The sequence below is a fragment of the Nuphar pumila genome, chromosome 10, assembly GCF_984573655.1.
Source record: "Nuphar pumila chromosome 10, dmNupPumi1.hap1.1, whole genome shotgun sequence".
NCBI classification, from domain to species: domain Eukaryota; kingdom Viridiplantae; phylum Streptophyta; class Magnoliopsida; order Nymphaeales; family Nymphaeaceae; genus Nuphar; species Nuphar pumila.
In genome coordinates, this window is record NC_143258.1 from 84,160,695 (window position 1) to 84,185,479 (window position 24,785).

The following is a 24,785-nucleotide window of genomic DNA, read 5'->3' on the forward strand; positions in this document are numbered from 1 at the left end:
GAAATATCAGACTTAGGGTTTCTGACATATTTCTTGGGAATTGAGGTTGCTTACTCCTAATATAGTTATTTTCTATCTCAAACTAAACTTACTTGTGAGATTATTAACAAGCCAGGAATCTCAGATGACAAAATTTGCAAAACTCCTGAAATAGTGGGCTCAAAAATAAAGATCGATTATGGGATTCCTCTAACTGATCCTACTCCTTACAAACAACTGATAATGTATCTTAGCATCACTCGGCCTGATTTGTCACATGCGATCCATATTGACAGTCAGTTTCAATATGCTCCCACAATAATTCACATGAGTGTCGTTCTTCGCATCATCAGATACTTAAAGGGAAATGCAAATAAGGGAGTATTTTTGTCTTTATCTTTTGAATTAAAGTTAATTGCATATATTGATTCTGATTGGGGAGGTGACCCCAATAACTGTCACGCCACCACTGGTTTCTGTGTTTTCTTAAGTGAATCGTTTGTCTCTTGAAAGTGCAAGAAACAACAAAAGGTCTCTTTGTCCTCCACTGAAGCCGAATATAGAGCCATGGCATCCACAACCATGAAAATTGTATGGATTCAGCGTCTTCTAGAAGATATGGGAGTCTGTATTAAAGAGCCAACAATGTTATGCTGCGATAATAAAAGTGCAATATATATTGCCAAGAATCACACTTTTCATGAGCGCACGAAGCATATTGAGATGGACTGTCATTATGTCAGGGAAGAATACTTGAAGAAGGTTATTGATCTTCCATACGTGAATTCTGAGTACCAACTGGCTGATTTCTTCACTAAGGCACTTTGTTTGCCAAGATTTCATTTCCTCCTTGGCAAACTTGCGGTCATCACACCGTAAATTTGAGGGAGGGTGTTAAAATATAATCCTTAAATCTCGTCTCTCTCTCTCTCTCTCTCTCTCTCTCTCTCTCTCTCTCTCTATATATATATATATATATATATATATATATATATATATATATATATATATATATATATATATATATATATATATATATATATCTTCCATTACCCAAAAAGGGTATTTCTATAATTTCCCAATTTTACGCATATTTCATTTGAAATATGTTTGTATTTTTTATTTTTATTCTTTTTCTTTTTTTATGTTTTATTTTTCTTGGTTTGCGCCACCTAGAGGGGGCCCCAATAGAGTCGTTGTGTGACCGTTGGGGGCTCCCAACGACTCCTTTGGGAGCCCCCCTTGTGGCTCCTTTTGATGTATTTAAATAGGGGTGTTTCCCCTTGTAATTTCACAAAAACTTGGGAGCTCAAGCTCTTCCTATTTTCTAATATATTGTGGCATTTCATGCCTTTGTGCATGTTTGCATTGTTGTATGCCTTTGTGCATATTTGTTCAAGTGATTTTTGAGTGACTTTAACTCGCTAAATGTCCATTGGCTGCTTTACAATTGACTTATTGCACCAGTTTACCAACTTAGAGGACTTGATTAAATACAGGAAAATCAATGACTCGTACTACTGGTTTCCACTGGATTAGCTATTAACGCAAACCACTCAAACAGGAAACAAGAGAGCATTTGCATCAGTTCAATGACTGATGATCAATGAAAGCTCACATTTAGCCTGCAGGATCTGTAATGATACTGCAATGCATAAAAATGCAATTGAAGAGAAGTTATGGGACAAACATGGCACCAAATAAGGGTTGAATATATTTCAAAAACATACAGGTTTCAAGAATCCACTTAGGGATAAGAAGAAAAGATCAAACACAATTATTTGATGATCATTCGTACCTGAACTTAAAAGTTGGTCTAAAAGGTGCTGGTAGATCTAAGACAGATCTCAGGCTGTATGGATCCATAGCCAGCCTTATTTCCAAAACCACTGCATAAGTACGGAACCATGTATAACCACTCCAAATGAAATCAAATGTGATCTAAGTATAACAAAATATCTTTGTAACAATAAACATCATTTCATTTATTCAAATGCCTGAAGAGAGAAATTTCCTAATCAGATTTGGGAGGAAAATCATGCATAAGACGCGCATTTAACAAGATCAGGTAAGAAAATCGTTACCGGGTATGAGATCACAAACCGATGCAGGTAACTTTACGTGTAGACCAGTGGGTTACCTTTTCCTTATTGCACGTCTTCAATTTTTCTACATGAACCAGAAGACAGTGAGATCAGGCTATAAAAATCTCAAAGGACGTAAATCTCACAAATTAAACTCGTAATTTCACCAAGAAATATACAAACACTAACTGATTCTGAGAAATTTTATGAGTAATCAAAGAGATACTTTAGAAGGATCATAAGAACTCTATTAAAGGCCAGATCACAAAATAAACTGATTCGAATTCACATACTGATCAGAAATTACATTTTGGATCTTGAATTTACCAATAACTTGTATCGGAAGCAATCTACTCTACAAGACAGCACAAATTAAAATTTTCCAGGTCAATATCGACAAACTTATCACTTCTAACCCCTAAGAATGAGTGTTAGGAGCTAATATTAAGTTGAATCTAAGTTTTCCCAGGAGATTTCCACCGTGATTTACGAAGTTTTGCAAAATTTGTGATCAGAAGGGAGAAAAAAGGTAATTTACTCGTTTTCCCCATGGAAGAGATGATGCATTTTCAGAAACGTACATTTAGCGTAAAGAAGTAGTTCCCTCTGTTCCAAACTGAGATGCGTTAGGCTCGGAGAGGAGAGAACGAGGATGAGAGAGAGGAATGAAGCGGGAAGCATTATATAAGGGTGCTGCAGGTGACGATTGGCGCGCACACTATGAACCCCGTGTGTGCAATTGGATCGGGTTTGTTCAGATATCCGACCCGAATATGATACCTTACCCTCGGTGCTAGATCCAAAAATCAGATCCAAATACGTTACCGTGTTGGATTGTTGAATAATATCAAAATTTTCTGTCAAAAACATACAAATGAGTTTATTTTTTCAATTTATTTTATTTTTTTTATGTTTTTCATGAAACTAACCTTACACGTCCAGGTCAATAGGAATCAGCTCTTAGAACATCCGATTAGGACACATAGTCATGATGATTTTATGAGTTAAAAAATCAACAGCCTACAATACAATGTGTGATATTTTATCGACACATAAAATCTTGTTTTTTCATTGAAAAAACATGAGCCGGTTCCTAACATTTGGACTATGCTGAATCCATCCATAAAGTCGGATTGGGTCAACACGAACCGCACGTATGATTTCCAGTTCATTCGGACCCGTGCATATTTCTTATATGCTTCTTTTTTAGCATTTTATGATTAATAATTACATGTATATATAGTATTTTCTCTCTTTTTTTTTGTTGGTTGTAAGTGTGCATTTTTATTGACTTTTTGCTATCTTCCCTAAGTAGTTTTGTGATTATTGAGAACTTCTTGTTTGGTTGCATAGTACTTATCTTGAACTTTTCATTATGTGGTATGAGAGCCATTAGCCCCCCTTTGATCCATCTTGTGTCTCTTTTTGTGCGAAGCTCGTAGCCCATGGTATAAAGTTCTTCACCTTCTCTCATTGCTCGTGGCTTACTGCAAAGCTCTTTCCCTCTTTTTTCTCTTATCAGGACTAAGAAGGGATTTATAACCATCCTCTCCTTCAAGTTCAATAGCTCTAATTGTTTCACATTCTCCACTTAGTTCCACGTTCAACCCCAAACCCCTCTCTCTCTCTCATATATATATATATATATATATATATATATATATAATGTTTTCTTCGTGTTTTTATGTGGTTTTCTTTGGTGAAAGTTTATAGAGAATTTGTATGTACAATTATTTTGGTTTTTCTTTTTTGTGGCTATCACTTTGGTGGTTGGTTCTTAATCTTTTTTCTGGTTTTTGTTCATATATTGTTGGTACCTTTTGTTATGGTGGATGATGTGAAAAAACATATTTGTTTTTTTAGTTTATAATTTGGGGCATTTTTTTATTTTTTATAAAGGTGGTGACGATTAGAACATCCGATTATGACACATAGTCATGATATTTTATCGACACATAAAATCTTGTTTTTTCATTGAAAAAACATGAGCATGTTCCTAACATATGGATCAATCCTGTTTTTTCATTGAAAAACATGAGCCGGTTCCTAACATTTGGACTATGTTGAATCCATCCATGAAGTCGGATTGGGTCAACACGACCCGCACATATGATTTTCAGTTCATTCGGACCCGTGCATATTTCTTATATGCTTCTTTTTTAGCATTTTATGATTAATAATTATATGTATATATAGTGTTTTATCTCTTTTTTTTTGTTGGTTGTAAGTGTGCATCTTTAGTGGCTTTTTGCTATCTTCCCTAGGTGGTTTTGTGATTATTGGGAACTTCTTGTTTGGTTGCATAGTACTTATCTCGAACTTATTCATTATATGATCCATCTTATAATATCGTGTATTTTAGTACTTAGTCATTTTATAATTTTGACGAAAATTTAGCTAAGTTTGGGAGAAAAATTATTCAAGGCTTGATTTTTAGACTGATGCATTTGAGTCTGGGCTTAACCCAGGTCTCATCGACAAGATCGAGGCGAGCCAATCGAAACGTGGGAAAGAGTTGTAAAATTGACCTTTAAATTCGAGCAAAATTCATGTTATTTTTAGACTAAATCCAGAATTTGGTATTCGTGTAATATATCATTGGATGTGTTTCAAAATTTTGAGCACAACGATATTTTGTTTTCCTAAATTCGAGTTCTGGTTTGCCCGAAAATCATATTTTTTTAAAAATTTAGCAATTTATCAAAATGGATCCGGAGTTGGATCAAAGGCCTAGGATCCAATTTTTTATAGATTTTGGTTCTATTTAGGTCATAATTAAATCTGGATTTGATCCAAATCTTGCTCCAATTTTTGTTTTGGGTATGGATTTGGATCCTGGATTCTGATCTGGATCTAAATTCAAGCCTCACATTTTTTCAGCTTTAAATTGAATATAAAGCTTTATTTTGAGATTAAATAAGGTTAGGGAGCCTTTTGGGTTAATTTGGTTATTTTTTGGTACCTTTAGATAATTTTTATTTAATTAACACTTAATACTTAATACTTAATCATTAATTAATTAATGTTAATTACAGATTTTTATTTTAGAGATGAGTGGGACTCCTTAAAAAAGCCCTTATACTTACTTAAAGAGAGTTTTAAAAGGGTTGGGAGAGTTAAAAAAATAACAAATGTCGAAAAGTCAACATTTGGTAAAGTTTCAAAAAATTAGGAAACAAAGAGAGAGAGTTTCTATTATTTTGGAAACTTTCTTAGAGAGCTAGAGAAAAAGGAGGGGGGGGGGGGGGTCACCCCCTCTCCCATTTAATATACACAAAAGAAAAAGAGAGAGAGAGAGAGAGAAAAGGGAAAAGAGAAGAAAGAGGGAAATATGAGAGACAAAGAGAGAGAGAGAGAAAGGGAAGGAGAGAAAAGAGAGGAAGGAGGAAGAAGAAAATCTTCTTCTCCAACCATCCAACCTTTGATCCACCATTATTTTTTTTTTCCTGTGATTCAAGCAAAGGTACGGGTCTCCTCTTTTGAATCAAGTGAGAGAACGAATATTGATTGAATTCAATGTAATCTTTTGGTGGAAATTTCATGATTAAAGAGAGAATCTAGATGTTCACTCTAGAAAACATTTCATGTATGTGTGTTTTGATCATTTCCACCTTTACAAAATGGTAAATTTTTGTTTATGTGAAAACAAAATTTTCATTGTTAATAAAAATATGATTTTCGTGTTCGTTTTCGATAAAGATCACTTTTCATGGATTGGTCCTTGATTATTTTATCTTTTCAAAATAAATTTTTGTGTACGTGGTTTTCATCCTTAAACAAAATTTAATTCATGGTAATGATGGATTGATATATGGGTTGCTTTTGTACTAGTGTTGACCTCCATGAACAGTCCATCGTATGAGCCGTTGAAGGCATGTATTGTTGTGAGAAAAGGAAAAGAAAATATATATGTTTATGCATGTATACTTTAGCAATAATTTGTATAAGCAATTCATGAGGCAACACATGATTAGTTTTTGACCATGACATGCATATGTATTTCACAGTGACTCAAGGATTCATGAAGAACGTCATAAGCATGACCTCTCTATTTATTTATTTTACATGTATATGATTGTGCGTGTGTACGCATTTTTGGGCCATGGAATATATTATGCACACACACACACACACCCTTGATTGGAAATTTTTGCATATGCATATATTCGAAAGCCTGAAAAATATATATATGTAAGTATATGTCAGTGCAGGAACCAACCCATGGCGACTAGCAGCCCGGTTGGGCATGGCCAAGTCTGGCAACCCTCGTAAGGTGCTGTCTGACTGGGCTGGCCGATCGCAAGCCTTGTTGGCCCTGCTTGGTTCAGCAAAACCGAGCCCAACAGGTCTGTTCTGACAGGCTTGCTGGGCAGCAGGTTGACTTCTGTAGTGAAAAAAGGGGGTGTTTAAATAAAAAGTTTAAGTGCTTTAAAAAAGAACATATGGGGCTGTCAGCAACGCCCTGACAGCACTCACACAGGCTCGGACTGGACTGTGTAAGGGCTGACCCGGCCAGCTCGGCTTGGCAAGGGTCTGCCAGACCCAGCCCGGTTCTTGGGAAGGGCTGGGACAGGCCTGGCAGTCTACTACCAGGCCCTATCTGGGGCTAAACTGACCCGACCCAGCTGAATAAGGTTAGCTGGGCCTATTTGAAACCTCCAGACGGTTGGGTCAGCTGGGTGTAAGTTATGAATATATATATATACACACACACACATGAGTTGTGAATATTCAATTTTCTAGATTTCACCTATTGTAAATGTTTCAGCCACGAGCATGCTAGAGTGTGACTTCGCACGCTTAGGATTGAAAGATTTTGTGTGATTAATACTCAAAAGCATTGTTATTTGCAGGTATATCTTGTGAGTAGGTGCAAGTCTTGAATTTCAGATTTATGTTGCATATGTGTAATTGCATAAGTATTCACATGTTCAAAGTGAATACATGCATTAAATGGAATCATGCTTTTGACCTGAATTTGGGTATCAAATGAAGAGGTGTACACAATGAAAATATGCAGATGACATAATTATGTACAATGAATGGAACCATGCAGTTGACAAAAAACTATGCACTTGCCTCTTGCACATAAATTAAATAGAAACATGCTTGTGAATATCCTTGTTTCATGTGCATCGTTAAAAATGACATACATAAATGTGCATTTGGAAAGCATGTGATTTATTTCATATATGACATGTTATGATTTTTGCATATGATGCATCGATGATCGAAATGAATCATCGTGGGCCTCGAGCTGTGGTTTGCTCCCTCTTTATTTACTTTTAAATGCATCGCAAAGATCACATTTATTTTTATTGCACAGTATTGCACTGTTCTATGTGTTTCCACGGGCAAGAGTCTCGTGATGGTTCTCGCAGGGGTAGATGCGAGCTTTTGCCTTTGCTTTTGCATGCTGAATTGCAAAACTCTATAATTGGCTTTTAATAAAAGATAATGAATAAGAACAGTATAATACACGTCCTGGAATCTCTCATCGAAAGAATGAGAATCTTAAAGATTCGGTTTTGGGGGACCACGATGATACAAAAACTTTGTGTGTGCTATTGTTACCCTTGAACCCGATATTGAGGTTCTTTCTCCTGGTCACAACTTTAGGGAGAGTTTGCCACTTGACCTGGGGGTGGTGTGTATACACAGTTATTGTTTTGGTATACCAAGAAAGTAACACTTGTAGGCATGGAGGGTTCCTAGTGTCCCGACATTAGATGTGGAGGTTTAATGTTTCGAAAGTGATTCAGTCAAGGGCTAAAATTGGAACCCAGTAATAAAATACAACTTGTGTGCTAAGTTACTCTGAAAATCTTACTTAACTTCAGAAAATTTTACCCGTTTAGAGTATCCGTGAGCAAAGAAAATTAAAAAGAGGAACTTAAATTATATGCATTTAATAGGGCATGCATATGAAAAAGGGAAAACTTTAATGAAAGATAATAAAGTATTCATGCATTGCACCTAAATTATGCATATTTCTGTTGTCCATTAGATCATGCATATTTGCTTGTTTTCTTAACTGTTAAATATTGATGAATGTATAATTTATTCCCTAAAGCATGTTAAATGTCTTGCTTACTTAATTTGTGATCCCTGTTATTGATTAACGTTCCTTCATACTTAATAAATGTTCTTTGTTGCATAAATGCTTAATTGAATTGCGTAATTGTCATAATTGTATTCCTCTGAATTATTGCATGAAATCTTATCTGTATTTTTTATGCTCATTTATTTCATTAGAGGGATTCGTAAGCAGAATTCTTCTGATTTCTAACACTTTTTTTGTAATTTTTTGCAGCCGGAGGAGATCAGTAAAGTGACTAGTCTTTAGGAGAGCTATGAGTGTCACGCTTTTGCTAGACAGTTCACTGAGGGACAGTATGGCTCGGTCTTCTTATTTTTTTATTTTTTACATTTAGTGGTTACTGCACTCTGAATTTTTTTTATGCAGTTGTCTCATGACTATTATTAATTATTCAATAAAAGTTTTGTTTGGATTGGTATAGATGATAAGTGTAAGCTCTGTTGTGGTTGGTTGTTTTATCCAATTGGGAGTGAAACTATAAAAACCCTGAGTTTTGGGGAAGATTTTTGCAATGGTTTAAAAAAAATCCGCATTTTCAAGGGGTACGAGTTGAGGTCATTACACACATTGTCTCTCTTTTTGTGCGAAGAAGAAAACAAAATGTGGTAGGAGTGAAGTTCTAACCATCTCCCTTACATACGGTGGAGACTAAGAAGGGGCATACTATAATAAAAAGATCACCAAATGCCATGTAAGTAAGATATTGACTTTTTTGAAAAAAATATATTAGTTTAATTGTTTTTAGTTTAGCAAATTAAGGGTTGATGTTTAAGTAGGGAAGCTTTCGTGTCCTTGATAGAATCATATTCCATTTTACCATATTTGTTGGGCATTAGATATAAGGAAAAGTGGGTTTTGTTACCATTTTTTATCTTTTTCAAAGTTATATATGTTCATTTTGATTATCTTATTGGATTTTTTTATTATATTAGTTTATGATATTTTACTATGGTAAATTTGATTGTTATCCTTTATTAAACGTTAAACTTCCCACATGCTACATTTTTAGGAGTAAAAGAAAAAAAGAAAATGAAAACGTGAAGAGAGAAGAAGAGGAAATTGAAAGTTAACATTTAAAAGATAAAAAAGAAAAGAAAAAGGAAAGAAAACATAACATTAAGTAAATAAATAAGAATTTTAAAGCTTGTCATATTGGAATTTGCAACCATATCTTTATATGCAAGGACATGTTGGAACCTTTTCTGTCAACTGTTGTAATTATGTGGCAACTACATTCTAAGCACCATTTGAATACATCTTCGTATATAGTTTACATGTTTTTTTTTTCTTTAGTCATGCTCTTTTAACTCTAATATGTTTCTTTTTTTTTTCTTTTAAAGTGGTAACTAAATCAACTTTTTTTTATTTTTTCTTATTGTTCTTTCTCTTTAGATCTACAGCCAAGTAAGATAAGTTAATTTTTGTGTAGTGGTATTTATTTGCTTAAATTGAAAACATAGCCGTATATAAAAGGGATTTATTTTCTTTAGGTTTGTGTTTCAAACTAAAATAATAATGAACAATGTGTTTTGAAATACATGTCCATTTATTCATATTACTTATCAAAAAAACCTACTATAAGCATAATTAATGTAATCCCATTCACATTGAGGGGCCTTTATGATTTATTTTAAATATATATTAAGCTATAAGAAAAGGGTATTTATTTTCTTTAATTTTTTGGTTGGGTATTTTGATTAAAATAATGTATAATGTTTTTAAATATATACATGTTTTTATTTGTTTGTTATAAAAAATATTAATATAAACATAGTTGATTTAAGCCCAACCGTTAAATATCTAGTTCTTTATAAGAAAAGATTTGCACTATCAAAAAAGAAGATAAAAGCACGAGATTCCTTTGACACTATCCTTTTTGTGGAAGGACTTAGCCTTTCTCAAGAAGAAGGTACGCATTGGGATACATCTCGCAGATGAGGTAGGCTGCAGTCCTGTTGCCGCTTGATGGAGGGAGGAGGAGACGATCTTGAACCGTTAGTTGGCGCATCTTTGTTTTCTTCATGGTGGTCCTATCTATGACTACAAGGTGTTTCTCGGTTTCAGGGGAGAAGACACCAGGAGGGGCTTCACGGGCCATCTCCATCATGCCCTAAAAGAGACAGGCATAAGGGCGTTTATGGACTTGGAGGATTTGGGTAACGGTTAAAGAATTGGCAACCTATGGGAATGTATTGATCAATCGGCGGTCTTTGTGTCCATCTTCTCTCAGAACTACGCGGAATCGAGGTGGTGTCTTGTGGAGATCACAAAGATGATCGAGACTGGGAGGCCTATCCTTCCTGTATTCTATGATGTTGATCCGTCAGTTGTATGACATCAACATGCCCCCCTCGAGGAATCGTTTTGACAACACGAACGCACTATGGATTCAGACGGTTCAGGAATGGAGATCTACGTTAAGAAAAACATCCAAAATCTCAGGGTTTCATCTTCAGTGGGGCACATATGGGTATGTCACCATAAACCTCCCTCTCTCTCTCTCTCTCTCAAGGTCTCCGAATCCTTGGTTTTCTGTTCTTATTTTTCACTTTCTTTGCTTACTAGTTTCCACATTTTTCCTTCTAGTTACTAGCATTTCTTCCTTCTGGCAGGAACAAAGCAGAACTTATTGGCTTTATAGTTGAAAGAATTCAAACTCTTCTACGGAAGAACCTTTTCCATATGCCCAAATTCTCTGTTGGATTGGACTCTCACATAGATAATGTGATGAAGCTATTGGAAGTCCAAAAGGAGGATGTGCTAATGATAGGAATTTGTGGTATTGGTGGAGTCAGAAAGACTATCCTTGCTAAGACTATCTTTAACAAAATCCCTCAATGCTTTGAATCTAGTTCCTTTATTTTGAATATCAGTGAAGCATCCAAACAAGATGAGGGCTTGTCTCCTTGCAAAATGAACTCCTTTCTGGCATTTCCAGGGATAATAAAGCCAATATACATGACACCTGGGAAGGAATCAACTTGATTAGACACCATCTACGACATAAGGCAATTTTTCTTGTTCTTGATGTGTGTCAATGATTCTAAGCAGCTTGATGCACTGGCGCTAAGCAAAGATTGGTTTTGTGGTGGAAGTAGGATAATTCTCACTACAAGTGATGAGAGTGTACCTAAGGATCAAGTGAACAAGATTTACCAAATGGAAGCGTTAGGTTTTCATGAATCATTACAGCTCTTCAGCAATCATGATTTTGGGAGGGATATACTGATTAATGGATTTGCTAAGTTATCTAAAGAAGTGATATCAGTCACAGGCAGACTACCCTTGGCCCTTAAAGCATTCGGGACATCATTTTCTGTTGTAAAAATCCCTGATGAATGGCAAGAGTTGCTGGACAAGTTGAATAAGGATCAACATAAGGATATTCATCAAAGTTTGAGAAGAACTTTCGATGCTTTGGACCACTTTGAAAGGAATGTATTTTTGGATATTACATGTTATTTTGTTGGAAAGGCCAAGGAAAATGGGATTTACGTGTGGATCGATTGTGGCTTTCATGATGACAGAGTAATCAATGTCTTGATGCACAACTTTCTTATTAAGATCCAAGAAGATAGTGAGTTCGAAATGCACCCTCAACTTCAAGCCATGGCCTGGAAGATCATTCGAGATGAGGCACCCAGTAGGTTTTGGGATGATGATGAACTAATGGAAGTATTGCAAAATTTTCAGGTAAGATCAGAAATTTCACTTGGTACACTCTTCTATTTTTTATGATGATAAAACAAAATCGACCATGGAAGTGTTCATCTCCAACTCAAGGATTGAGAAAAATATGATCATTCTAGCTTGGAGGAGGCTTTAGATCTTTTCCGTTTATTACATGGGGCAACTAACACCTGGTTGGGAGACCTGTTGTGCTGGAAAGTCCTGCTAAACTATGACCGCATTATTTGACAACTTAAAATCCCAGGTACTTGCCTTGCTCATCAGATAGCCTGCCACTTCCGCTTTGTAGCAAGGGACATGCACTACGGGTATGGAACTCTCAAAGTCCTTTGTGGAGAAATTGGTATTTGATTACTGCTGCAATCTGAATAAAGTCGATGATTCCATTGGGATTTTAAATCGTTTGGTAATTCTGAATTTGAAAGTTTGACAAAGGCTGACAGAATTGCCACACTATATTACAACAGAGTTCGCTTAAGATCCTTATCCTCTCTAATTGCTCAAAACTTCATGCCGTACCAGCACAATTGAGTGTCAAGGAGCTTGTGTTTGATTCTACACTCATGAGAAACCTGCCTTTTTCCATCGGAAGAGACCGCGTGAGGATGGAACATTTGCCATTGAGTATGTGTCATTTAAGCTCAGTTGAAATCCTTGACCTCTCTTATTGCTCAGAACTCTCCACTTTGCCAGAATGGTTGGGGTCATGGAATCTTTAAGGGAGCTTGTACTTGATTCTATAGCCATAGAAAACATACCTGAATTTGTTGGAGACCTTAAGAACCTCAATTGGTTGTCTATGGGTGGTTGCAGCATGGTCTTGAAAGTTGAAATTGCCAGATAGTATAAGGAGATTAAGTTCTCTTGAGATCCTTAACCTCTCTGGTTGCCATAAAATTTCCACTTTACTAGAAAGGTTGTCTGATTCAATAGAAACTTAAAGAACCTACAGAAGTTGCTTTTGAATAAATGCCCTATAATCATGAAATTGCCTGACAGTATATGCCATTTGAGTTCTCTCCAAATACTTAACCTCTGTGGTTGTCCAGACCTCCACTTTACTAGATAAGTTAGGTGATATCAAATCATTGATAGAGCTTATCCTTGACAACACTCTCAGATATACCTGAATCCATATCACACCTAAAGAATCTGCAAAAGTTATCACTTATCAGCTGCCAGATCCATAAATTGCTAGAGTATCTGCAGATTGAGTTCTTTGGAAATCCTCAATGTCTCTAGCTACATTGAACTTTCTTCTTTACCAGAGTGGTTAGGTGACTTGACATCTTTTAGGGCTTGTTTGATGGCACATCCTAAAGATGCAGTTTTGCCGTGTCCATTTTTCACTATAATTTTTGTTCAACCCCCCTCTTATGGTGAGAACGGGGATGTGGGAGAACCTTTTTCAAAAAAAAAATCGGGGGGAGAGGGGTCCCCTGACTCTCTTATTTCTGTTTCACTCCTCTCTCTCTCTCTCTCCCTCTCTCTCTTGGCCAGGCTGCAGGACCGTGAGGCCAACGGGGATGAGGCGGTGTAGGAGGTCACCAGTGCTGATGTTGAGGCCGGTGGCAAGGGCCTCTTCTTCGTTCCTCTCTCTCTCTCCCCCCCTTCTTTGTTCCTCTCTCTCTCTGCCCATTCTTCTTCGTTCCTCTTCTTGTTTTTCATTCTTTGTTGTTTTTCTTTTTCTTAGGGCATTTTTAGGTGTGTTTTTCATTAATTAGTGTTTTTTCTTTTATTTCCATTGATTAGAGTTTTTTTCTTTGATTTGCATTGATTAGGGTTTTTTATTTTGATTTTTATTGATTAGGGCTTTGAATCAAATTTTTTAAATTGGGATTTTTTATAGTTAATTTGATTAAGGTTTTCTTTGATTTGATTAGAGTTTTTATTTTTATTTTCTATGATTAGGGGTTTGAATTAATGTTTTTAATTAAAGCTTTTTATAATTGATTTGATTAGGGTTTTCATGTATTTGATTAAGGCTGATTTTTTTAATTTTCTTGGATTAGGGTTTGAATTAAGGTTTTTTATTTAATTTTATGGCTTTTTTTTTATAGTTTATAGTTTTTTTGTTTATTTATGATTTATTTTCTTGCATTTTAAAGTTTTATGATTTAATAGGGTTTGATAATTTGATTTTAGGGTTTGATATTTTTATGATAAACTTTTATAATTAGATGTAATATGACATTGATTAAATCATTTATTTATCAAAAAATATGAATTCTTATTTTTTCTTAAATTATTCAAATTTTAAATATTTTTTAGTTTTTAGATCCAATTTAAGATCCATATCTCGAGATAAAATCCATAATGTGTTTGTTAAAACACTCATATGGTTGGGCGGATTGAGTCAAAAGATCTAAAACTAAGTTATTCGACCCATTATTCGTATATGTTCACGTTGTCCGCATATAACGTAAAACAAATGTTGGACACAAGGAGCACAACTTCTTGTACAGCCGAAACAAATGTTGGCCTTAGTACGATTGTTATAGAAGAGACATAACTCATATGTTCGTTCATTTTGTTCAATCTTCAACGAGCCATCAAACAAGCCCTGAAGGAGCATGTCTTTGATAATATTTCAATAGAAAGTGTACTTGATTTTATAAAGAAATTGAAGAACATGTGCAAATTGTCTTCAATTGGTTGCGAGGCGATCCAGAAACTGCCAAATGGCATATGTAGTTTGAGTTTTCTTGAAATCTTCAATGCCTTTGGCTATTTTGAAGTTACAAATGTGTCATTCGGTCGGTGGCAAATTCACATGCCCACCCTGACTTGGAAAAGTCCCCCAAGGGGTATCGGGTCTTGTGGGCACATGCATTAGAGGTGCGTTCCCAACCCGGGCCCAACCAAAAACCAGAGCATGATGTGTGTCCACCCCCTTACCCCACCTCTCATTCTCTCTATTGTATTGCAATTCATTCCTCTTGACCCCGATCCCACCTCTCTCTTAAAACGCCGCTAGACAAGTGGATGGCTCTGGCCATTCACCGTTCGGAGGACACTGCAGAGATCCTCTCTCTCTAAAATTTTGCTTAGGCCATGATCAGACAAGTTGCCTGTGCCGGTGGCTTGAGTGTGTGACTGTGTTGAGCCATTTGTTTTTCTAGCACGTTGAACGACTAGACTTCTTCTTGTGCCTTCTTTAGGGTTAGGGATTTTTGTCATTTTTTTAAATTGGCATTTGATTAGTTTTTTTATTTAGTTTTTTTAATTAGCATATAAAATTAATAATGATGTTTGTTAAGAAGGACTTAGGTTATTTATTTATTTATTTTTAAATAGTTGCAAATCAATAAATAGGTTTTAGGACCGTTTATGTTTTTCTTTTCATTTAGCATTGAGGTTTTTTTAATAAGATATATATTTATTAGTTATTTCTATATTTTTCTTTGATCAACATTAGACATGATACCATATGTTTGATTTTAGTCAAAATTTATGAGCTTTGTTATTTTTTTTTGTTTCAATTAGCCTATTTATGAAATTATGAATGATATTTGTTAGGATTGAGGGTTTTTACTTAGTTTTTTTGAATAACATGAATATTTAATTAGATTTTAGGATTTTTTCAATTAGCATGTGTGCGTGTGATTTAGGTTTTTTATTTACTTTTCAATTTTTAAATAACATGAACCACAATAAACTTGAGCATGATTCTACATGCTTAATTTTAGTTAGAAACTTAAAATTTTAGGGTTTTTTTTCAATTTGCATATACATAGGAATAATGTTTGTTTAGGATTTAGGGTTTTTACTTAGTTTTTTTTTTAAATAGCATGAACCATGAATATTTCATTAGGTTTTAGGATTTTTTGCATTTTTTTTCAATTAGCATTCAGGTATACTTCTTTGTTTTTTCTTTTCAGTCAACATTAAACTTGATTCCACGTGCTTGATTTTAGTTATATTTAGAATTTTAGGGTTTTTTTAATTATTATATATGAATGATATTTGTTAGGATTTAGGTTTTATATTTATTTATTTTTAATAACATAAATATTTAATTAAAATTTAGCTTTTTTTGCATTTTTTTCCTTTTTAGTGAGCATTTGTGCCCACCCTAGGCTGCATGAAATATTTAACAGAGCTTGTACTTGATCGCGCTTCCATATAGCACTTGCCTGACTCTGCATCGGAGGTAAAGGGCCTTCGGTTGTTATCTTTAGAAGGCTGCCACTGCATCCAGGAGCTGCCATACGGTTTAAGTGGATTGAATTCTCTTGAAATCCTAAACCTCCCTGACTGCAAGAATCTTTCAACCATACCAAATTCGTTGGGTCTTTCAATATTTAGAGGAGCTTATCCTTGACTCCACCCCCATACAAAGTGTAACTGATTCTGTGGGGAGCTTGCATAAACTTCGTCAATTGTCCTTGAAAGGTTGCAACAAGATCAAGGAACTGCCAACATACCTATGTCGATTGAGTTCTCTTCAAACTCTCAACCTTTCCGGTTGCTCAAAACTTTCTGCTTTACCAGAACAGTTTGGTGATATGGGATCTCTGAGGGAGCTTATCCTTGATTGCTGCACTTCAACAAATTTGTACCTGATTCTGTGTCACTTTTAGAGAATCTCAGATAGCTGTCACTAAAAGACTGCTCGTCACTGAGATCTATACCGGATTCAGTCATAGGAATAAAAGTGCTTGTATTAGATGATACGTTTGTATCATCCCACTTTAGAGTAAAGATTTTACGCACCTTAGTTACTTTAGAGCTATTTTTCATATTTGTTTGGTGCCTAAACTGTTTCATCATGTATCGAACTTGGTAGCCACAATAGCCCACTAAGGACAATGGCTGATTGCACAGGATCAGGTAAGGCCACAGAGTGGGAAGTGTTGCGTGGAGATGGAAAACAGAGAAGATAGTGCAGGGTGCCATCCTGGCCCTTGCAGATCATGGCCTTGACATACTGTTCCCTCTCAGATGGGCCTTTATCGTCAGAGCGTCATCACTCCAAGCCGGACGTTCTTCTTCAAAGTTAGTGGAAGACATACTCAGATAATTGGGTCTTGAACTTCTCTGGTTCCTTAATTTCCAAGACAACAAGAACTTGCACAAAGAACAGGATTCTGATGAGATGCTAAATGGATAAAGGCACTGAGAGACGCAAGTAAGGCTCTGGGTAACCCACGCCCCCCCCCCCTCTCTCTCTCTGACATACTGCACACCCACACCAGACGTAAAGTAGATTCGATGAAGTCTGGACACCTTTGGATTACAGATAGGAACCATTTTATCCAATGTTGAACACGGCACTGGACCACATGACCACGGGGATTGCTCGGTGAGCAGATAAGGCACAAGGAACCTCTGACAGAAAACTGTACAAGGCATTTGGGATGCCATCTATTGAACGGCACCGAAATGTACCAAAATCTTTTTGTTTTGGACTTCAATGTGAGGTCCGATCAGGTGATACGTCAAAACACATTTTTTTTTTTAGCGTTTTGTAACCATCACCATTAATAGTCTTTCATCATCGTACAAACAGTGGAGCCCACCGGAAAAGCTGATATCATCATTACACAAAATTGAAGCCCATGGACGGTGATGATTTTAAAACACGAAAATATGTGTTTTGACTTATCACCTGATCTGACCTCTCCATTTGTCAGTCAAAAAATTCTTTTGAAGCTCACTCAGGTGGAGACTATCCTTATATAGTTTCGGGTGTCGCTCATTTTATTGGTGTCAAGGCCCTTCGGACCTAATCTTCTCTCGCTTGGCCACAATTCTATCTTATGTTTTTTTTTATTATGGTGTACTGGTTGGATGTATATTTAATACAATCGATTGTACCTACAATTGAATTGGAATCTCATGATGCGAGTTGTTTTGGCTCAATCTAACCTAATTCGTTCAACATAGATTTAGTAGGAACATGTTTTCTGAGGAAAAATATGTTTTTATGATTCTAGAAAATAGCCATCGAGATCGCAAAAAAAACCTGTATATAGGTCAGATTCTGACGATCCCTAAGCCGGTCCCTACTAAATAAAAACATCTAGATCACCTGTATGGTGTTAGATGTGATAAAAAAAAAAAACAAGAAGCACCGTTTTGTTAAGTCAATTTATTTACAATCGACTGTAGCAAATGTTTCCTATGTAGAATTTTAACAGAATTTTTTTTTTTAGATTGGCAAGCTAGTTTTAGGCTGACCCCTACCAGCTACATATAGAGATTTACAATGAAATTTCAGTTTTTTGAAGGAAACCAATTTGGTGTCTTATCCTTCCAACATGGATCATTGCTCAGAAGTCAGAACACCAAATTTCTCAAGTTGGACTGGAGTATAGTTGCATTCTTTTGGTGACCACACACTTAACGAGACTAAATCCCTTGAAAAATCTCAGCACCTCGTAGTCAAGTCGGGTTGGCCAACCTCTTCTCGTCAACGTCTGATTTATATAATCTGCACCACCTCACTTCGAGAACTTTCAATAATGAGACTGTCAGCTTGGATGTCTGTCATAATCTCTCGCCACCAGAACCATATCTTTTGGAAATTTCTCAGTTCTTAAGAAAATATCCCTTCTTTAAATGTAACCCCTCGCTATTACGAACCGTGTATCCCACCTTCTCCACTGATAATGATATCTGCTATATATCGAAAGCTTTATCCAACCTGGTGGAGGTGGATGCCACCTATCCGCATACTTTCATTTCCTTCCTATATGATGTTGAGTGTCCTCCAGCAGGAGCATATGATCATGCACCCCATTTAGAATGTGAGCATATGAGTATCCAACAATGTTTTTTCTGCACTCCCATATTTTCCGAGTGACAAGTTGAAAAAAGCCACCACTCATTCCCAATGAATTTTCTTATTCACAAAACGAACCCACGACCGGCTCTTAATGGACTCCATGATACCGTTTCTCTTTTTTTGAAAGAAAACATTCATTCATTGGCACCTCATTCAGATACATCACATACATGACATACATAGAGGACAAGGTGTCACCCTAAAGCCAATCATGAAGAGTAGTAGGAACAGAAACAGAAATTCAAATCAGAAATAAAAAACAAAAGGACTATCCTCATATGGAGTGACGTCCGATCCTCAGAAAAACAAGCCAATCTAGCTGATCTGACTCAGGCCACTTTAGTTTACACCTTTGCCTGAGTTCCCACTGAATCATATCAAGAATGACTCCCCTCTGCTTGAAGCTATCATTGAAGGTTTGGTTATTCCATTCAATATAAATCGTCCTTCAAGCTATCATGATCCAGCAACGTCTCATAAAGACCTATTTTGGGCCTTATGAAATTCCTGCCCCAAGAGCATGTCCCTAAATGAATGACAACCCTCATCCAATGAATCAAAATCTCCCCACTACGTAAATCCTTAATGAACTGCCTGTCATGAAATAAGTGTTCCGTTGACTCTTCACTAGAACCACACATTCTACATTTGCTGGCCAAATGAAAACCTCGTGATTTCAAAAATAAATCAGTCTTTACCTTATCTTGCAATATCAGCCAAGCAAACATAGAGCTTCTTGATGGAAGTCCCTCCCCTTAAAGAGCTCCCTTAGGAAAGTAGCATACAACATCGAGACAAAGGGTACGATAACATGACTTGATGGAAGTCCTCTCTCTCTCATAATTCACGTGTTGTTCAAAGTCAAGGTTAAAGTTGTGCTATTTGTACGTCCCTTGTATTGCATTCTTAGAAACATCTATGATCAGCAACTTTGTAAGAACTTGAAAGTAAATTGCTTGATGAAATATCTATGATCCTTTTGGATTCAGATGAGGGCTCACTCCACATTCGCCGTTACCTCTCCACATTTGTCGCCAACTGCAGCTGATTGTTACCTCTCTACATTTGTCGCCCACTGCAGCTGATTTCCCTTATCGTTACCTCTCCACACATGTCGCCGATTACTGCCGATTCCCCTTATCTGTTGGTTATCTCCTGTATAGCTGATGCCTTTGTGCATGCAGAATTATCCTTGTCAAGGATGGCTGTTATCGCTGCACGTCTCTCCTGTATATACCTGTGTTGTACCCGGTGATGAGTAAGATAGAAATAATATACGCCGAGTGTCTTTCCTCCCGTGGATGTAGGCCCAACGCCAAACCACGTTAACCTCCTTCTCCATTTTCTTCTCTCAAATTCCCCTTTGTTTTATCAAAGCTCTTACAGCTTGATGCTTTCAGCTTTACCAAACCATTGAGTGATTCTAGATAAAAAAAAATTTCGATCTTTGCAAGGCCAAGGAGAAAAGCCCCATCACCAGCTGCATGTTTACTGGCCTCTGGTTTGTAAAAACCGTGAAGTCTCCTTGCTCTTGGGAGAATACACCCAGTTTCGACATTGCAGTAAGGACACTCCCTGTGGGTTTCAAACTCGTGTCTCCCTTCAACTTAGTGACGTTCTCAAGTTGTCTTTACCAGATGAAGGGAACCTTTGTGGGCGGGATTCTAAAGGATATTTGACTGTGATTCTATGTGGCATCATACATTGTGGGTGCCTGGAAGCTGCTATCAACATGGTTTACTTTATTATTTTTTACTGGGTGCGTATCAGGCACCGGAAACTGATGCTATACTTGTGTACGTTGCAGTTGTCTAGCCATTGGAAGCTTCAAATTCTGGCTTTTCTGCATTCATACTGTCATTTCTGGTGTTCAAGGGTGGATTAATTTGCTGCTGCTTCTGCTACAGGGGTTGATCGGCTGGGATCGATGTTTCCATGTTGATCGGTTTCCGTTTCGTGGCCAACTTGGTTAACCCGGGTCTGGACCCAATACCAACCCCTTTTAGTCAGATCCCGATACCAACTCACCCCTTTCTCACAAAGGTCCCACCTGTTGACACCCTCAATCCGCCACCATAGTGTGAATTGAAGCACCTACAATCCTTTTAAATTGAGATCTAATCAAACTGAAGCAATGTTATCAGAAACGGTTTCAAACCTAAATGGATTTTCATGAAGATTCAGAGGTCGATCAGTAATTTAGACTCGAATCAAATAAAACTGAATTGGTCAACTTAAGATTTTAATTTTGAAAAAATCATAAATTTTTTTTTTTAAAAAGGGGCTGATTCAACCTCGATTCAGCTTCGATTGGGCTGAATCAATCTGATTATGCTGTTGAATATGCCATTTTTTTTCAAAATGGCCGAATTCACTGACCACACGATGGCAGGCTTCCAGTTGGTAAAAATCCCTAATGGGGAGTAACCCAGCTTTGACCTTGTGGCAAGGGATACCATCAGTAGATTTTGAACTCGTGATGCCTCATCAACTTGGTGGAATTCACAAGTCACTGTTACCAGATGAGCAAAGCCTTTGTGGGCATCTTTTCGTGTTTCTTAATTATCATTTGTCGAAGTCTCACCTTATTTGATTAATTAATTACAAGGAATTGATGCAAGGTACAAATCAAAGTTTTGTACTTTTTAACTTATTGTTGTATAATTCATTATCATACCAAACGGAAATTTTTGAGATAAAACATTCATAACTTTAAGTGGTAAAAGTGAACAGCTGTGACCAAAATGATTTTATGTTTTTATTTTCTAGCCAGGTGAATGAATGTGCAACAAACTCAATCTGTTGATCCGAATCTGGGTCTGAAACAGAACAAGATTTGATAATGTAAGATTTAATCAGGCCCTGGAATATGTACGATAATGCTGGATCTGGTAAAAGATAGTACAGAAAATCACTGTTCATACATATAAAATGCGCAAATGGATTGGATTGGATCAGAATCCAAATATAAATCTAACATAAAAATCATTAGGAATCCTAACCAAATCTGTAAATGATCTGAGCGTGCAAATCCAAATCTGGTTCCAATATACTTTCGGATCTCACTTTAATGATTCATATCCAGAAACAAATTATTGGATTTGAATCAAAGGTCTGATTGAACATGATCTGCTTGATACTCCTGGTCCAATAACTTTTTTTCTGTAAATATGGCCTCTCGGGAGAAAGAAGAGAAGCGAAAGGACTTACACGTGAAGCCATAATAATTGCAACCAATTCTAATTGCCCTCACATTGGCAGATGATGATTTGGTAGGGTAGTCAAAACATTATTCTTCTTGACCCAAAGGGTTTGGCGTAGTGGGATGGGGCCTAGGCCGTTTGATGGGCAATGTAGGTTCACACCTCTGCTTAAGCCAAAACTTGGCGACTCCTTGAGGTCGAGGGTAAGCCGTCAGAGTTTTGAGATGATAGGACAGCGATCGTAAGTACGGCAAGTCGAGCCAGAGCAGCTAAGTCTCTGCGCTTGGGGCAGTTTCTCTAAATACAAAAAAAAAATATTCTTCTTCTTTAATCAAAGGCAAAAACTGCACATGTCAAGAGACAAAAATTTGGCTTGGTTGATATCAGACACACATACATACACAACACGTGTGTGCGCGCATGGACTTTTGATATAAGCTAGTTAATTTCACATGTATTCATAGTGTCTCAAATATCATGAAAAAAAAATGATCAAATACCTACTCTTGATGCAAATGAGACACTTAGATTTCAGAAAGAAGAAAATTGGGTGGAATCGAGGCGAAGAACCATGTTCTGATATCAACTGATGTAATTCGAGAGGTTTCAATTTATTATAAAACTAAGTTACCCTACTCCTATGCATGGAATCCAAAGAAAATAGGAAAAAACTAGGAAAGAACTGAAAATTAATGAAATAACTTGGAACTTAACAAGAAACAGAGATTCTCAAATCAATTTAACTGTCAACTGTCTTGCCACATTGGGCTCTCATCCTTTTATAGATAAGGTCTTCCAGATTTTAATCCAAATAAACTACATTAATTGATAAACTCTTAAAAAGATAAAACTCATCTTAATTATCCTAATCTAATTAAATGTGAATATCGGATCCAAGATCCGTTAAAAAATAATCTAAATACTAAAATATTTAAACTAAATAATATGGATCTCTAATAATCCAATAAGTGAAGTGGACCCGGATATGCATTGCTTCGCTCCTGCATCGCGAAGGCATCAGAGATGAACGGAAGGCAAGGTTGCAAGGTGAGACAAGGAAGGGGGAACAGGACTGAAAGAAAAGAAATAGAGAAAGAGGGTTTAGGTGGGGTTCTCAACTTTGGTTTTTCACTTTCCATTTTTTGCTTTTTTTCTTAAAATTTTACATGCATAACTATTCACGCCTGATTCAAGTTGATTTGGCGATTCAGCAGATTTTTTCCAAAATTGATAGATTTTGAAGGGGGAATCAAATCGGTTCTATCAAATCGCCTGAGGATCAATTTGGTCTTAGTCGGCCGACTCAGGCCAATTCAGACCGATTAGAACACACTTTCTAGTGGGACTCACCACCCAACATGCTCAAATCTAACCTAAATGCAACATTAGCTGGCATATCTAGGTTTTATGTTCAGCATCATATGGAATTCCATAGCCGCAATAAGAGAATTTGATTGTACCAAAATTACTAAAATCTAATACAAATGAAAATCATTATCATGATACAAAGAAACCTGAAAACTAAGATTTAAGGTTTACACTCTTTTTTTTATGACAAGCAACCCTTGCCGAAGGGAGGGAAACCATAGGTGAGGCCCCATGACCACCCGTCTTACATGGCTCACCTTTGAAAGCTATGGACACACCAGTGCACCAGTATGGTTTGATCCGATGCCTTCATCTTAACACCCACACAACCACCCCACTGGTCACGTGTGTAATCCCAACAGTGATGACACTTATTAAAGTAATATGAATATGTGCCACACTATATCATCAATATCATCCTAAACCCATTAAACATATCATATACAAGGTAACTACTTTTCAAACTTTCTTAAGCAACTCAGTCACTGAATGCATATATTTTATGAGGAAGACCTCGGGAAATCTGCATAAAATATAGGTTAAAAATGACCAAGATTTGAAGGAATGAGAAAGTTCGCACAAAATATATGCAATCTTCCTCATCCTTGCCTATATTTTATGCAGACTTCATCATACTCATAAATATTGATCATTTTCACCTATATTTTATGTTCACTTTGTTAGATCCACAAAAAAATTTAAGTGAATCTACCTTTTATTCAGAAGGTACAATACAACCGGAAAGTCTAGCTTCCAGAGAATGTTTCTCTGAAATCACTAAATCATATCAAGGGAATCTTGGTGACGTTGAAAAGTTAACGCACTGAACTATTTCTACTTTTTATTGTTTTTCCTGATTTTTAGTGTAGGTGGCTGAAAAACATCATAGAATAATCGAGCTAGATGCAACCGTGCATATTTATCTCTTTTTTTGGAATGTTGTCAAGGTTGTATCTCAGCGTCCATTCATCATTTTCCAACAATTCAGATGTCATTGGAAATATATTTCTTTCTAATTTATTTGTTCTTTTTTGTGTTTTTTGAAATCCTTCATTTTCTGGGTCAAAAACGAGTAGTAAAGTTTGCACATAAAAAATTTGCATATCTTCATAAGGTCCGCACATGCGAAGGTTAAAATGGTTATTTTAATCCAACATTTGCAGTTTTGGTCATCAGACACATTTTAGCAAATTATAGGGTTTGTAGAGAAATACAACATTTTTACCATGCACTACAATCATTTCTCAAATGTTAAAACCGTCACCTCATATGCATCTCAATGTGAAATGAATACTTTTTTCTAAGGACATGGGACCTAAGATAACTTTGGTACAAAAAATTAGCTCTATCATCCAAACATCACGCAAATGGCAACTGTCAAGTCCCTACATGAAATTTATGTTTTCAATATTCATATGCGATGACTTGACCCACTTATTAGTGGGTCATCATGCATAAATAGGACATGGACAGGCTCAACACTTCAGCAGTGATCTGTGACGACAAGGATTAATGGCATTGAATCCAGACTTGGTCCCAATTTTTTGGAATGGTATTGAATCTAGACCTGG

The 24,785-nt window shown here is 36.4% G+C and overlaps 2 protein-coding genes across 2 annotated transcripts in view; one reads left to right on the plus strand and one right to left on the minus strand.

Moving 5' to 3' along the window:
* Positions 1-10,267, minus strand: part of RCK (DNA helicase ROCK-N-ROLLERS) — a 32,263-nt gene extending 21,996 nt beyond the window's left edge. Inside the window, exons 1-2 of the mRNA XM_090018437.1 lie at positions 10,089-10,267; positions 6,283-6,447 (exon numbers count right to left, since the gene is read on the minus strand). Of these exons, the coding sequence (XP_089874563.1) occupies positions 6,283-6,447; positions 10,089-10,267 (344 nt within the window). The remainder of the gene's footprint in view (positions 1-6,282; positions 6,448-10,088) is intronic.
* Positions 10,268-10,546: 279 nt separating this feature from the next.
* Positions 10,547-16,887, plus strand: LOC149827117 (TMV resistance protein N-like). The gene is made up of 4 exons (XM_090018438.1): positions 10,547-10,633; positions 10,750-10,953; positions 11,215-11,856; positions 16,798-16,887. Exons 1-4 carry the CDS (start codon positions 10,547-10,549, stop codon positions 16,885-16,887), a joined length of 1,023 nt encoding a protein of 340 aa, XP_089874564.1.
* The last annotated feature ends 7,898 nt before the right edge of the window (positions 16,888-24,785 follow it).